This window comes from Sceloporus occidentalis, unplaced genomic scaffold (genome assembly GCF_023333645.1).
Source record: "Sceloporus occidentalis isolate IW3139 unplaced genomic scaffold, rSceOcc1.0.p SCAF_2, whole genome shotgun sequence".
Lineage (NCBI taxonomy): Eukaryota > Metazoa > Chordata > Lepidosauria > Squamata > Phrynosomatidae > Sceloporus > Sceloporus occidentalis.
In genome coordinates, this window is record NW_028316982.1 from 226400689 (window position 1) to 226412648 (window position 11960).

An 11960-nucleotide genomic window follows, 5' to 3' on the forward strand; every position below is an offset into this window, starting at 1 on the left:
CTTCCGTGTAAAACACACTAATGACTTAGCACTATTTCCATGTAACTCCAAATCAAAGTGCATACTACAAAATTCTTTCATTTACTCTAAAGTAAGCACACAGCATCATGATCATGATCAGGACCAGCACATGGGTAGAAAAGCTTAAATCTCTCCACCTTACATTTGTTAGTTTTTAATCTAAAGTTTTGTCACCTCACCTACTGGAAGAGAGCTAAAAAGAAAAATTCAATTGATATCACAGGATATATTTCTTTTTTTAAGCCATTTACTTGAACCCCAAATATTTAGAAGGGAATGACATGAGAGAGTAGACTTGAACCTTCCCTAAGAATACTGTTCTTAATTTGGATCAGAGTCCTACACACTCCTTCTGGAGTAAATAAAAAGCTATGTTCAATAGCATACGTTTAAAGTGTCATGTAGTTTGAGTCCAAGGGTCTATATGCACATGGCCATGTCATATTCATCTTTGCAAATGTATTGCTTGCAGTATCAGGTATTATCCAGTACTATTGGGGCAACAAGCACAGACAGTGATGGCTTTAATCCTCCCCACTGGTACCTATAAGAGTTCCTTCTCCCTATATATTTACTGCAATGGATTTAACACCTCTTAAACACATTTGAAACCAAGACTCATTCTGTTTAATATATCTCGACAGTCAAGACTGTTTAAGTTTTAAGATAAGTCAATTTCCAACTATAAATATTTCTTGTTTGATGCAGAGAAGTAGATTAAGTCATGAAATTGTTGTTTTTACCTTGGTGAAATACTACATTGAAAAGTAAGCCTGGTCTGAAAGGTGCAGAAATAACTCAAAATGGAGCAATACTAAAAAACAAACAAACAAAAACCACACCCCACACAATATTAATTTGTGCTGAAAGTGATGCATACGTTTTTCAGACATACTTCCAGGGAGCTTGGAATGATAAGTTGCACTTCACAACTGAAGCAGAAAAACATTATAATGCATATTTATTTAAGGTGTAAAAAAGAATGGAAAAGTCACACTGTACTACAAGATAAAAGGAAATAATTATTGGCACAAATATACCTGGGTATGAAAATGTAAAATGCACATTGCATAAGGGTCAATGGTGATTTCTTTTGGGCAGAAAAGGATTAAACAGCAGCTTGTCTTCACAGTTTATCTTTTGTGCAAATGCAGCATTAAGAAGATAGCTGTATCTACAAACAAATTTAGAAAGGTAAGAAAATAATTGTAAAGCTCCAGGTCTCTCTAGTGGAAGAGTCATGCTCTGAACCAATTTTTTCCTGACTGAGACATGATAACCCTATGTTCCTGTCGCTAGGTGCTCAGCTGCTCAATCAAATCTTCCACGGTGTATACAATAAGTTTGATATCCTCCTTTTCCTTCATTCGATGACCACCACCTTTGCGAAGAATAACATCCACGTCTGCACCAACAACACGTTCAGCAACTTTCATGGAGATCTGCCATGGGACATCTTCATCCTTCAAGCCATGAATAAGACGCACAGGACACTTTATGGGAAGGGGACTAGTCAAAACACAGTGATTTTCTGCTTCCTGAATGAGTTCATATGGTACAGAATAAACTCCTTCTTCATTGTGCTTGGTTGGCAGCCTCCATTCACCCTTTTCTTCTATTTCTTTTTTTACCTAGGAAGATAAATGAATGACAGACTGTAAAACTGATTACTGGATAGGACTTGAAAATAAACATTGGCTTACCTGGTGAGATGTTTGTTTTAAGCGATGGAGACGAAGGCATCCTTGATGTATGGGTTAGACCCTGTGGCTCGCTCTAGGTCAGGCAGGAAGTAGACAAAACTTTAGAGGCGTGTCCACAGGATAGGACTAACCCCCAAAGCAAGTTTCAGTTAATGTAACAGCCTAGAGAAGGAAAGTTTCTAAGAACTCTCAAACAACTAAGAACCAAATTTTAGGGCATCTGAAAAAGACCCAGTAACCAAAAAACTGTAAACGTCCAATGTGACGAGAAAAAACACTAATGGTTGACCTCAAAAACTGGGTGCCAGGAGATCAAGACCAATCAGAGGGAGGGGAGGATGCCTTCGTCTCCATCGCTTAAAACAAACATCTCACCAGGTAAGCCAATGTTTATTTTTCCAGCGATGGAGAGAAGGCATCCTTGATGTATGGGATATGGCATAGCTCCCCAAAAATAAGGGTGGGTAGAAGAAGATTGAGTTAATGAGGTACTACAGCCTGTAGTACCCTTCTTCCAAAAGCCGCCTCAGATGACTGGAAGGAGTCCAGGCGGTAATGTCGGACAAAGGTAGATGTCGAGGACCATGTAGCTGCCCTGCAGATCTCTTCTAGAGAGGCATTAGTGGAGAGTGCTTGCGAGGTTGAAGCACTACGTGTAGAATGAGCGAAAACAGTTCCAGGAAGAGGCTTTGTAGAATCTGTATAACACATGGATATGCAGGACCTGATCCATCGAGAAAGTGTAGAAACGGACACCTTTTTTCCCATGGAATTTTTGTGGAACGAGATAAAAAGGCTGTCAGTCAAACGGAACCTTTTAGTTCTATTAATATAAGTGCGGAGAGCCCTCCGAACATCCAGTGTATGCCAGGTCTTTTCCAAGTCTTTTTTGGGTTGAGGGCAAAAAGAAGGTAGGATGATATCTTGGGACCTGTGGAATGTAGAGTTTATCTTGGTTATAAACGTTGGATCTAGTCTTAGCAACACAGAGTCTTCTCTGAACACGCAGAGCTCTTTGCGTATGGACAGGGCGCCAAGTTCTGAGACTCTCTTGGCCGAGGTGATGGCTGTGAGGAATAGAACCTTCCAGGTAAAGAATTTTAAGTCTATGTCTTTTAGTGGTTCAAACGGAGCTTTGGTAAGAGCCGAAAGTACCTTGTGTAGGTCCCAGTTAGGGTATCTGTGTACTGTGGGAGGTCGGATGAGAGTGGCTGCTCGAAGAAACCTTCTGACATAGTAGTTGTTGGACAGTTTGTTAGCGTGTTTTTGAGGAAAAGCAGACGTGATGGCAGAGACCTGTCTTTTGAGAGTGTTGGGCTTAAGACCTTTATCAAGTCCTTCTTGGAGGTAAGAAAGTAGAGAGCTCACAGATGCCTTGAGTGGGTTAAGTTTGTTTAGCTTACACCAACGGGCAAATGATCTGAAAGAATATTCGTATATTCGTCTGGTGGAAGGTCGTCTAGCATTGATGATGGTGTCTATCACCCTAGACGTGAGCCCTTCTTTTATCATATTTCGGCGTTCAACCTCCAAGCGTGAAGGTTGAGCCAGGCTGGATCTGGATGGTGAAACTGACCCTGGGATAGAAGGTCTGGGCGAAGCGGGAGCTTGAGAGACTCTTGAGCCATTGTCAGGATCTCTGAGAACCATGGTCTTCTTGGCCAGTATGGGGCTATTAGAATTATTGTCGCTCTTTCTTTTCTTGCCTTTTTTAGGCACTTGTTGATCATGGACGTTGGAGGGAAGGCATATAGAATCCCGTCTGGCCATGGGGCATGTAGAGCGTCCATTTGTTCCGCTCCTTGAGTTAGGAACCGAGAGAAGAAGCGTGACAGTTGATTGTTTATGTTGTTGAAAGAAAGAGAGGAGGAAAAGCAGCAGAGCTGATCTGAAAGCGTCTGACCAGAGCAGAGGCAGAAACGAAACTGAAACTTGCTTTGGGGGTTAGTCCTATCCTGTGGACACGCCTCTAAAGTTTTGTCTACTTCCTGCCTGACCTAGAGCGAGCCACAGGGTCTAACCCATACATCAAGGATGCCTTCTCTCCATCGCTGGAAAACCTAAGTTCTGTTTAAAATAAGACTGTCCAAATGTTGTCCAAATGGTAAGACCCACATCTCACCATTGTGCACTTATAATAAATAAATAGTCTAAACTGCTTTAGGGTAGCTGCTAAGGAACTGAACCACAGGCTAAGTCTCCTGTTCCCATTTTGCAGCTGCCATGAATGCACTAGGCAGACTTGTCCAATCAGTACAGAGAATGAAGTCTCCTGCTGATATCAGCCTCAGACATAACAAATGTAAGATCCATTACCAAGTCATGGATTATGTAAAAATTAAAAAAAGTAAACTGTACGACTGTGAGACATAGATGGAAAGATATCATGCAGGCAGATGTTGAGGAATAGCATTTATATGGCCGAGAAAATTATAGCCAAATATGCTCTTGAAGCACTGATTAAATATGTTCAATTCATCTCTACTTAGCAATAGTGGTCATATGTATGAGCATATATAACCGAAATCTGGATCATAGCTGGTATAAGCAGTCTCAGCACATTCCCTTCTCCTTTTGTGTCATGTCTTTAGATCAGGGGTCGGCAACCCCCCGCCCGTGGGCTGGATCCGGCCTGGTGGCAGGACCGGCCCCAGCCCGGTCCTGTCGCCGCCGCCGCCAAGGCCACCGCCACTTAGGGATGGCATATCCCTAATGCAGAGAGAGAGGTCTGGGGCCGCAAGGGCCCTGGGGAAGCCTGCGGAGGCGGCAGGCCGCTTCCGCGGGCTCCTTCTTGGCCCATGCGGCCCCAGGCCTCCCTCTGGAGAGAGAGGCCTGGGGCCGCAAGGGCCCTGGGGGAGCCCGCAGAGGCCGCTTCCGCGGGCTCCTTCTCGGCCCATGCGGCCCCAGGCCTCTCTCTCTGGAGAGAGAGGGCCCTCCTTTATAACAAAAATGGCTTCTCCGTGAACTATTGGTCAACGGAAGAACGAGAGCGCTTCAGTGACGTTTCAGAAGTACGACGAATGTTCCCACCTCCACGCTTCTGGAGCGTTTGGGCAACATTTGGGCTACAATTACCGTGTGGTAAGTCCCTTGTGTGATAAGGGACATAGAATCATAGTGAAAGAGATCACAAGAGAAATCCAATCCAACCAAACAATATGGAGATGGAATCCTGCAGAAATCCTATACTTTTACTGCAAGAGGCTCAAAGAAAGTGCCCCAACATTCTAAATGTCATTCTCCAATATATAGTTCTATCTGAATGACAACTTCCTAACTACAGTATGCCCTTTGTGTACATGGGGGATCCGTTCCGGACTCCCCGTATGCTCAAGCCCCATTTAAATGAATGAGGCTCGGGCAAGTGGTGGTGAAGTGGCGCACACGCCTCATTCATCCCTATGGGATGCGCCACTCCTTCCTCTCCATGCAGCTTTCAGCATATGATGAAAGCCGTGTAGAGCATGCCTGCATATGAAGCGGGTGCACTGTAGTTATCTAAACTAACACAGAAAGTACTTTCAAAATTTACAAAAGATACCTTTAATAATGCAAAGTGATTCTTCTTCTGCAAGTGTCTGGAGCTTTGATGGGCATTGTATGTCTCCCTCATCTGTTTTTCCAAACCCAGGACCCCACTCAAAACCACTGGAAAAAAAGTAGAGTCATATTCCTGAAAGCCTCCAGGAAGCTCAAGTCTCTTTCAAAATAAGCGGTATGACCTTCGACTTCACAGTATGACCTTTATTGTTCATTTTGGTCACTTCTGCTACTAAATTTCAATGGTATTCAGTGTAGAGTGCACAGTGATCACCTTAACTGCCCACTTCCATTCTTGAGAAATGTCAAGAGTAAACAAGGTTCTTCATACTGCTCATTTGTCTAGATGACATGGGCTATTTAGTCTGTTAGCAACAGTTCTCTGTAACATGGAGTTCCACACTACAAAAACATCACAGTGTGTGCTTTTAATCAGGAAAGCCAGCATCCCTTCTTACCTCTACAGGAAGCTGTTGAAAAGTGGCTACAAAATGGTCTGCAGCTACAGCTATTCCAACTAATGCTGCCACCTTTTCTGGACGGGCAATAGCAGCATGAAGCATCAGCCATCCACCCAGACTGGCACCAACTAAAATCTTAACATGAAACTAGTATTAGTGCTTTTATGTTACATAAATACACCCAAAACATTTTCTGTTTAAGCAAAAGTGGCTCTACAGGAGTTTAAAAAAAAAAATCACATTTTTCCACTAATTTTTTTTTAACACAAACACCTTTGAAGTTTCACATTGCTGAGGAGGCCCTGGCCCCATATTGGCCCACAATGGCCTTTAAGGCCTGTTTTAAAAACAGCAAGTGACTTTTAGGCCCAGAAGAGACCCTTTCAACAACAGGAACTGGCATCTGATCATTACCTTATTATTATTATTATTATTATTAACCTTTATTTATGAAGCGCTGTAAATTTACACAGCGCTGTACATACAATCTTTTAGTTAGACGATTCCCTGCCCTCGGGCTTACAGTCTAAAAAGACATGATACAGAAGGAGGAGGGAGTGGTGCAGGGAAAGGGTAAGAGGTCCAGCAGTTCCTCTCTACCTCCAAGGCCTGGACCAAGGCAGATGGACTGGAGGGAGGGGGAGGCTTCATAATGGATGGTTAATCATTTTCCAGGGAAAATACATACTCACAAGTAGGATAATACATATACAGTACATAGCAATACAGGAAAGGGTTCAATAAACAGGGACCACAAGAACATCAAATAGTGAGCGACAATTATGCAATGCCTGGGAACGCTTCTCTGTTGTTCTTTACCTGTTCTTTACCTGTTGTTCGAAAGTCTCTTCCTAGACCTGAAGTGGCCAGGGTAGGGGAAGATGACAAAATGCTGCCCCATCAATCGTGAAGGGTGTTTGAAAGTATGTGGACACAAACATTTGATTTCTTTTTGCAGGGGATGTTGTGGAGGACTGTGGCCTTCCAAGCCTCTCACAATTGCTCACATTTGACTTAAGAACTGTATACTTCAAAATAGGTGTAACATTTCCTGAATTCTGTGAGGGAGTACCTGAGTGCACTGTACAACGGACCCTTGGTATCTGCTGGGGTTTGGTTCCAAGACCCCCTATGGATACCAAAATTCACGGATGCTCAAGTTCTGTTATAAACAATGGCATAGTAAATGGTGTTCCTTGTATAAAACATCAAAACCAAGGTTTGCTTTTTAGAATTTATTTCAAATTTTATTTTTATTTTAAATATTTTCAAGCCATGGATGGCTGAATCCGTGAATAGAGAAGCTGTGGATACAGACAACCAATTGCAGTATAAATACGTAAGTACACCAGCTAACCTGGTAAGCACAGTCAACAGCTGCATTCATAAGATAATATTTAATAAGTCTAATATGCTGAGATATGATAAAGCTACATGGCTTATATCCTAAATTATGTGAAAGTTTCATAGAGCAAATGCCATGTGAAACTATAGTTATTTGAAGGCTTCCTAGAATGAAGGCCATTTGTTCGTGTAGCAGCCCGACACTCAGTCATCCCTCAGCTTACTAATCTGAGATACAATAGTCCAAACCAGTCAATGTTATGTAACTTCCATCTCAAATGGTACCACTGAGTGTATTATTACTTAATGTATAATTGCCCCAATAACTTAGATTTCTTGAATAGCTTACTGTATTTAATGCTACTACTTTTTTTATCTGGGTGATCTACACTTTTCAGTTGTGCCCTAAATTCTGTTCTCAAAGAAGCTCTGTTTAAAAGGCAGTTTTACAGAACTTTATGTTGAGTATCAACAACTACACACTAACCTTTATTAACCAGATAAACTCATTTCCTGCCAAAGTCTTTCATACGTCAAGCGTACGTTTGCTTCTTTCAAGCAGTTAGCAGTCTAGCTGTAGTGACATATCCCAGAATTTTTATCCACAAATAGGGGTATAGTACAACTTTAGAGAAGAAAATGCTACATTTAAAAATCAAAGACAATCAACCTGTGGTCCTTGTGTGAGTTCATCCAGTATTGAAAGAACATCCTTCCGCCACTTTCCCAATGTACTTTCTTTAATGTTGCCATCTGAACTTCCACAGCCTCTGTAATCAAACCTAAAGAAAGATGAAAATGAAGACATGGCTTTGTATAAGTTCCACTCAGTGAAGCCATCATATAAAAACTGTTTGGAAAAATGTCGACAGCAAGACAATGTTTTTTTATATTTTTAAAATCTTGTTATTAATGATACTGTTATTTAATTCTTTTTAAACTTTTATATAATGTATATATCCTTCAATAAGTCTAAAAATTTATGCCCAAACGTTGACCTCAAAATCCCAGGTCGACTTACTTACAGGTCAGTATGGTAATGTGATAGCACCTTTTCAGATTTCCCTATGCGGTGGGAAGAGAGTATCTTTTTCTCTTGAGCAGAGGAAAAGAAAACACAGAAAGAGTCCTAAGTGATTAATTGCTCTTAGACAAACAGAGTCTCTCTCCTGGCCGCTGCTGTCTGATGAAGGCTGAAATCAAAGTTGAAACAAACGCTGAAGCAAAAAGCCTCAATTAGAGTCTCTTGCTGTACATACACACACTGAAGGAGCCTCCAAGTTTTACCCTCAACGTATCCATGGGTCATGGCAAAATTAATAATTTTGGCCCCAAAACCTGCCCTCGATCTATACATGAGGTCGACTTATGGTCGAGTATATACAGCAAACAATGTTTTAGCTGTTTTTAAAAAAAATGCTTTAGGTCAACTTGGGTCCTGCATAAGGAAAAGAAGTGGAATATAAATCAAATAAATATCTAAATAAAAAATTAAACATAATTGACTAATACCAAGAACTGAATGTTTAAGATAATGGAATGAGATGCATGCATCCCATTAAGCACTACTGTGTTCTCCTAAAACATACCTTACAAAAGCATGGCCAACCGATTTGCAGTAGTCTTCCAGCGCAAGTGCTTTTTCGCCATTCATGTTTGAAAAAAGGCCTGCGAGGTAGACAACTCCAGGATTCTTGCCTTTTAGTTTATGATAGGCTAGTTTTGGAAGATCGGTCCGGTTAAGAAAACTGGGAGATGATTTTTGTCTGCGACCTAAACAGAAAACATTTGAGTCATTTAGATTGTCATTGCTGACGTTATTGAAACACATTACAGGCCTAACATAGGCCCTATACAGACAGGCCAAAATAAAGCTGCTTCAGGTCACTTTGGAGGTATGGTGTTTCAATGACGCATGCGTCCTAAGAGTCCGGAAGCTGCACCAAAGCCGCACTCCACTCCTTAGGACTGGAGCATGGCTTTGGTGTGGCTTCTGGACTCTTACGACACATGTATCATTTAAACAGCATACCTCCAAAGTGACTCAAAGCAGATTTATTTTGGCCTGTCTGTATCAGACCATAGTTAACAAAACCTCTGGCAAAGAAACTCCTTTTTACAAAGTCTTTATATCTGTCCAGCCCATCTTTCCTCCTGGTACTTTTCCTAGCCCAAAATGTTAAGCAGCACCAATATTAGGAAGGTGGTGAAGAAGGGCATGAGCAACACGATGTTCACTATTCAGTTGCAGCCACACAGCTACAGTTAACAATGCAATAAACCTGGAGCTGAGGAAGAATGGGATTCTTCTCCAGCTGATCCTACTGTCGTTGTGTGTGCCTACAGTACCTACAACACAGCAGCTGCCTCCAGAGTCCCTTACTCAGCCTATGTGGAAAGTGGGCATGTCTGCCTCTTCAGTTATCACAAGCACGTTAAACGGCATAAACCAAAATGGAAACCCTATGAAAACCTGTGTCTTATGTCAAAGGCAGGCTGAAAGGAGAAATGGAGTCTTCTGCCTGTTCTCTATGAACTGATCTCACAGGCAAAGAACAGCTGAGTAAAAAAAGACCTTGCAGACTAGGAACTTGTGGAGGGAGGGTTCTAAGAAGGGAGACAGCCAGCACTGCAAAGACCCCTTTTTCCAAGGCCTTTCTTTGCCCTTTTTGTTTACTTGAAGAAAACATGGAATCGCTGAAAAGATGGGACTGTTCCCTTCCATAACTCTAAGAGACACTCCTGGATTTCTCAGCTTCAATGGATTGCAGATGCTTTGTGGAGATAGATGTGCACCAAGGGAGAATGATGGCACAAGCACTACTTTATATTTTATATATATATCCATAATATATATAATATATATAATATTATATTATATATATATTATATAATTATATCCTATATATATATATATATATATATATATAGTCTCAAAGGTGCTACAAGATCTCCCTCCATACGTCTCTCCCCCAACAGACAGACAGAGAAAGGCCTCTTACCCATCAACTGAGGGAAGCCCAGCCCGGTCCTGAGGGCCACCGCGGGCCTCCAGGGGAGCCTCTCCCGCCACAGCAGCCTTGCAGCTCCAGGCAGCGCCATGCCAGACTCAGAAGCACTGCCGCCGCCGCCGCCACGCCCCCCTCCTTCAGGCGCGCACAGAGTGAGAGAGCGCATGCGCCAACTTTCAGCCGAGAGGGAACGAAAGAGGAAATTGCCTCTGCGCGTGCGCCCAAAGCTGCGCCGCTCTAGGGCCGTATCTCTATGGCGGAGGGTGGCCAAGAGGGAAAAGACAAATCGTTTCAATTTTAGAGAGACAAACACGAGTGCAAACTTTCTGGTTGTCTTTCGGCGCCATTTTTATTTTTTACTCTGTGTCGTTTGCCCATAAAAACGATCAGGGAGATTATATTGTCAAGTCCACTTTAACTGCCCCCCATAACAGTATTACATTGAGGTCCACACTGCAGAAATAACCCAGTTTGAGACCACTTTTTTACTGCCCAGGCTCAATGCTGGGGAATTCTGGGAAGTGTAGTTTTGTGAGACAATTTAGCCTTCTCTGTCAGAGAGAGCTCTGGTGCCACAATAAACTGCAATTCCCAGAATTCCCTGAGCACTGAACCAGGGCAGTTAAAGCAGTCTCAAGAAGGATTATTTTTGCACTCTTGTTTTAGCAGCCCCATCATTGCCACACACCTTTGTCAGTGGAAAGCTTGCATTATCTGTATTCTGAAATGTTTTTATTGAAGTTTTATTTATGTATTGCAATTTCATTCTGTATTTTGTATTTGATATTGCAATTTTTACCTGTATACCGCTATGATCAACACGGAATAGCGGTTTATAAATAAAACATTATTATTATTATTATTTATTTTGTGTATTATTATTATTATTATTATTATTATTCCTTGTAGCATCTTTGACACTAATCGAAACACTGTTTCTCAACGCCTTTGGGCCCCAGATGTTGTTTTGGACTTCAGTTCCCAGAAGTCCCAGTCATTATGTTCATTGTTCAGGAATTCTGGGAGTTGAAGTCTCAAAAATATATCTAAAGGACCAAAGGTTGAAGGAAAGAAGTTGGCAGCAGGAGCTTTCTTAATTCCTAGACTTCTGTCTACTTCTTCCCTCAGATGCAGAAGTAGACTGAAGTCTAGGAAAGCTTCTTTCTTTCACTGGGGTATAAATACCACAAATAATAATAATAATAGAATATTAGAGATAACAAAATATAAAGGAAAAATATACTGGGTCCACTCCTATACACTGAGAATGCCACAAGCTCTCTATTATATGTATATATAATGGATGTATAATGTATATATAGTCTCAAAGGTGTTATAAGATCTCTCTGCATACTGATTCCACAGACTAACACAGCTATATATTTGAATTATATTATTATTATTATTATACGTAATATTTATTTATCATCCCAAACCACACTGCAGAAATAATCCAGTTTGAGAACGCTTTAACTGCCCTGGTTCACTGCTAGGGAATCCTGGGAACTGTAGTTTGTTTTGGCTCTCTGACACAGAGAAGGCTAAACATCTCATGTATTCGTTTTCAAGCCACTGAAGCTTGTGCTGCAAGTGGAAACACACAATATAATGTCACCCTCCTATTTCATGTGTCACTTCTGTGGGTGGATGAATGGCTACTTCTATGCAGGTGACCAGGCGTCCTCCTTTTCCTCTATTTCGACCTTTTGTCCAGGAAGAATTCCAAAATGTCCTCCACTTTGAGCATGACTAAGAAGCAGAAATTTATACTTATCCTTAAGAAGCAGAGCCCTCCCTCCAGTCCATCTGCCTTGGCTCCGAGGCAGAGAATAACCACTGGAGCTCAGCCCCTTCCCCACCGCCATTCCCGTCCCCTTTTG

General features: G+C 41.7%; 1 protein-coding gene across 2 annotated transcripts; it reads right to left on the bottom strand.

Annotated features, from left to right (window-relative positions):
• Window positions 1-965: 965 nt before the first annotated feature.
• Window positions 966-10198, bottom strand: ABHD10 (abhydrolase domain containing 10, depalmitoylase). Of its 2 annotated transcripts, XM_089512291.1 has the most exons (5): window positions 10072-10198; window positions 8659-8842; window positions 7740-7851; window positions 5723-5860; window positions 966-1652 (listed from the first exon to the last, which is right to left on the bottom strand). In XM_089512291.1, exons 1-5 carry the CDS (start codon window positions 10169-10171, stop codon window positions 1317-1319), a joined length of 870 nt encoding a protein of 289 aa, XP_089368417.1. In that variant the 5' UTR covers window positions 10172-10198; the 3' UTR covers window positions 966-1316. The 2 variants fall into 2 exon arrangements, with proteins under 2 accessions (XP_089368417.1, XP_089368418.1); XM_089512292.1 differs by lacking the exon at window positions 5723-5860.
• Window positions 10199-11960: the final 1762 nt, after the last annotated feature.

Coding starts and splice junctions, on each gene's coding strand:
- ABHD10 (XM_089512291.1), bottom strand. CDS start 10,171: ATGGCGCTGCCTGGAGCTGCAAGGCTGCTGTGGCGGGAGAGGCTCCCC. Junction 7,852..8,658: donor GTTGGCCATGCTTTTGTAAG/GTATGTTTTAGG, acceptor ATCTTTCTTTAG/GTTTGATTACAGAGGCTGTG. Junction 1,653..5,722: donor TTCAACAGCTTCCTGTAGAG/GTAAGAAGGGAT, acceptor TTATCTTCCTAG/GTAAAAAAAGAAATAGAAGA.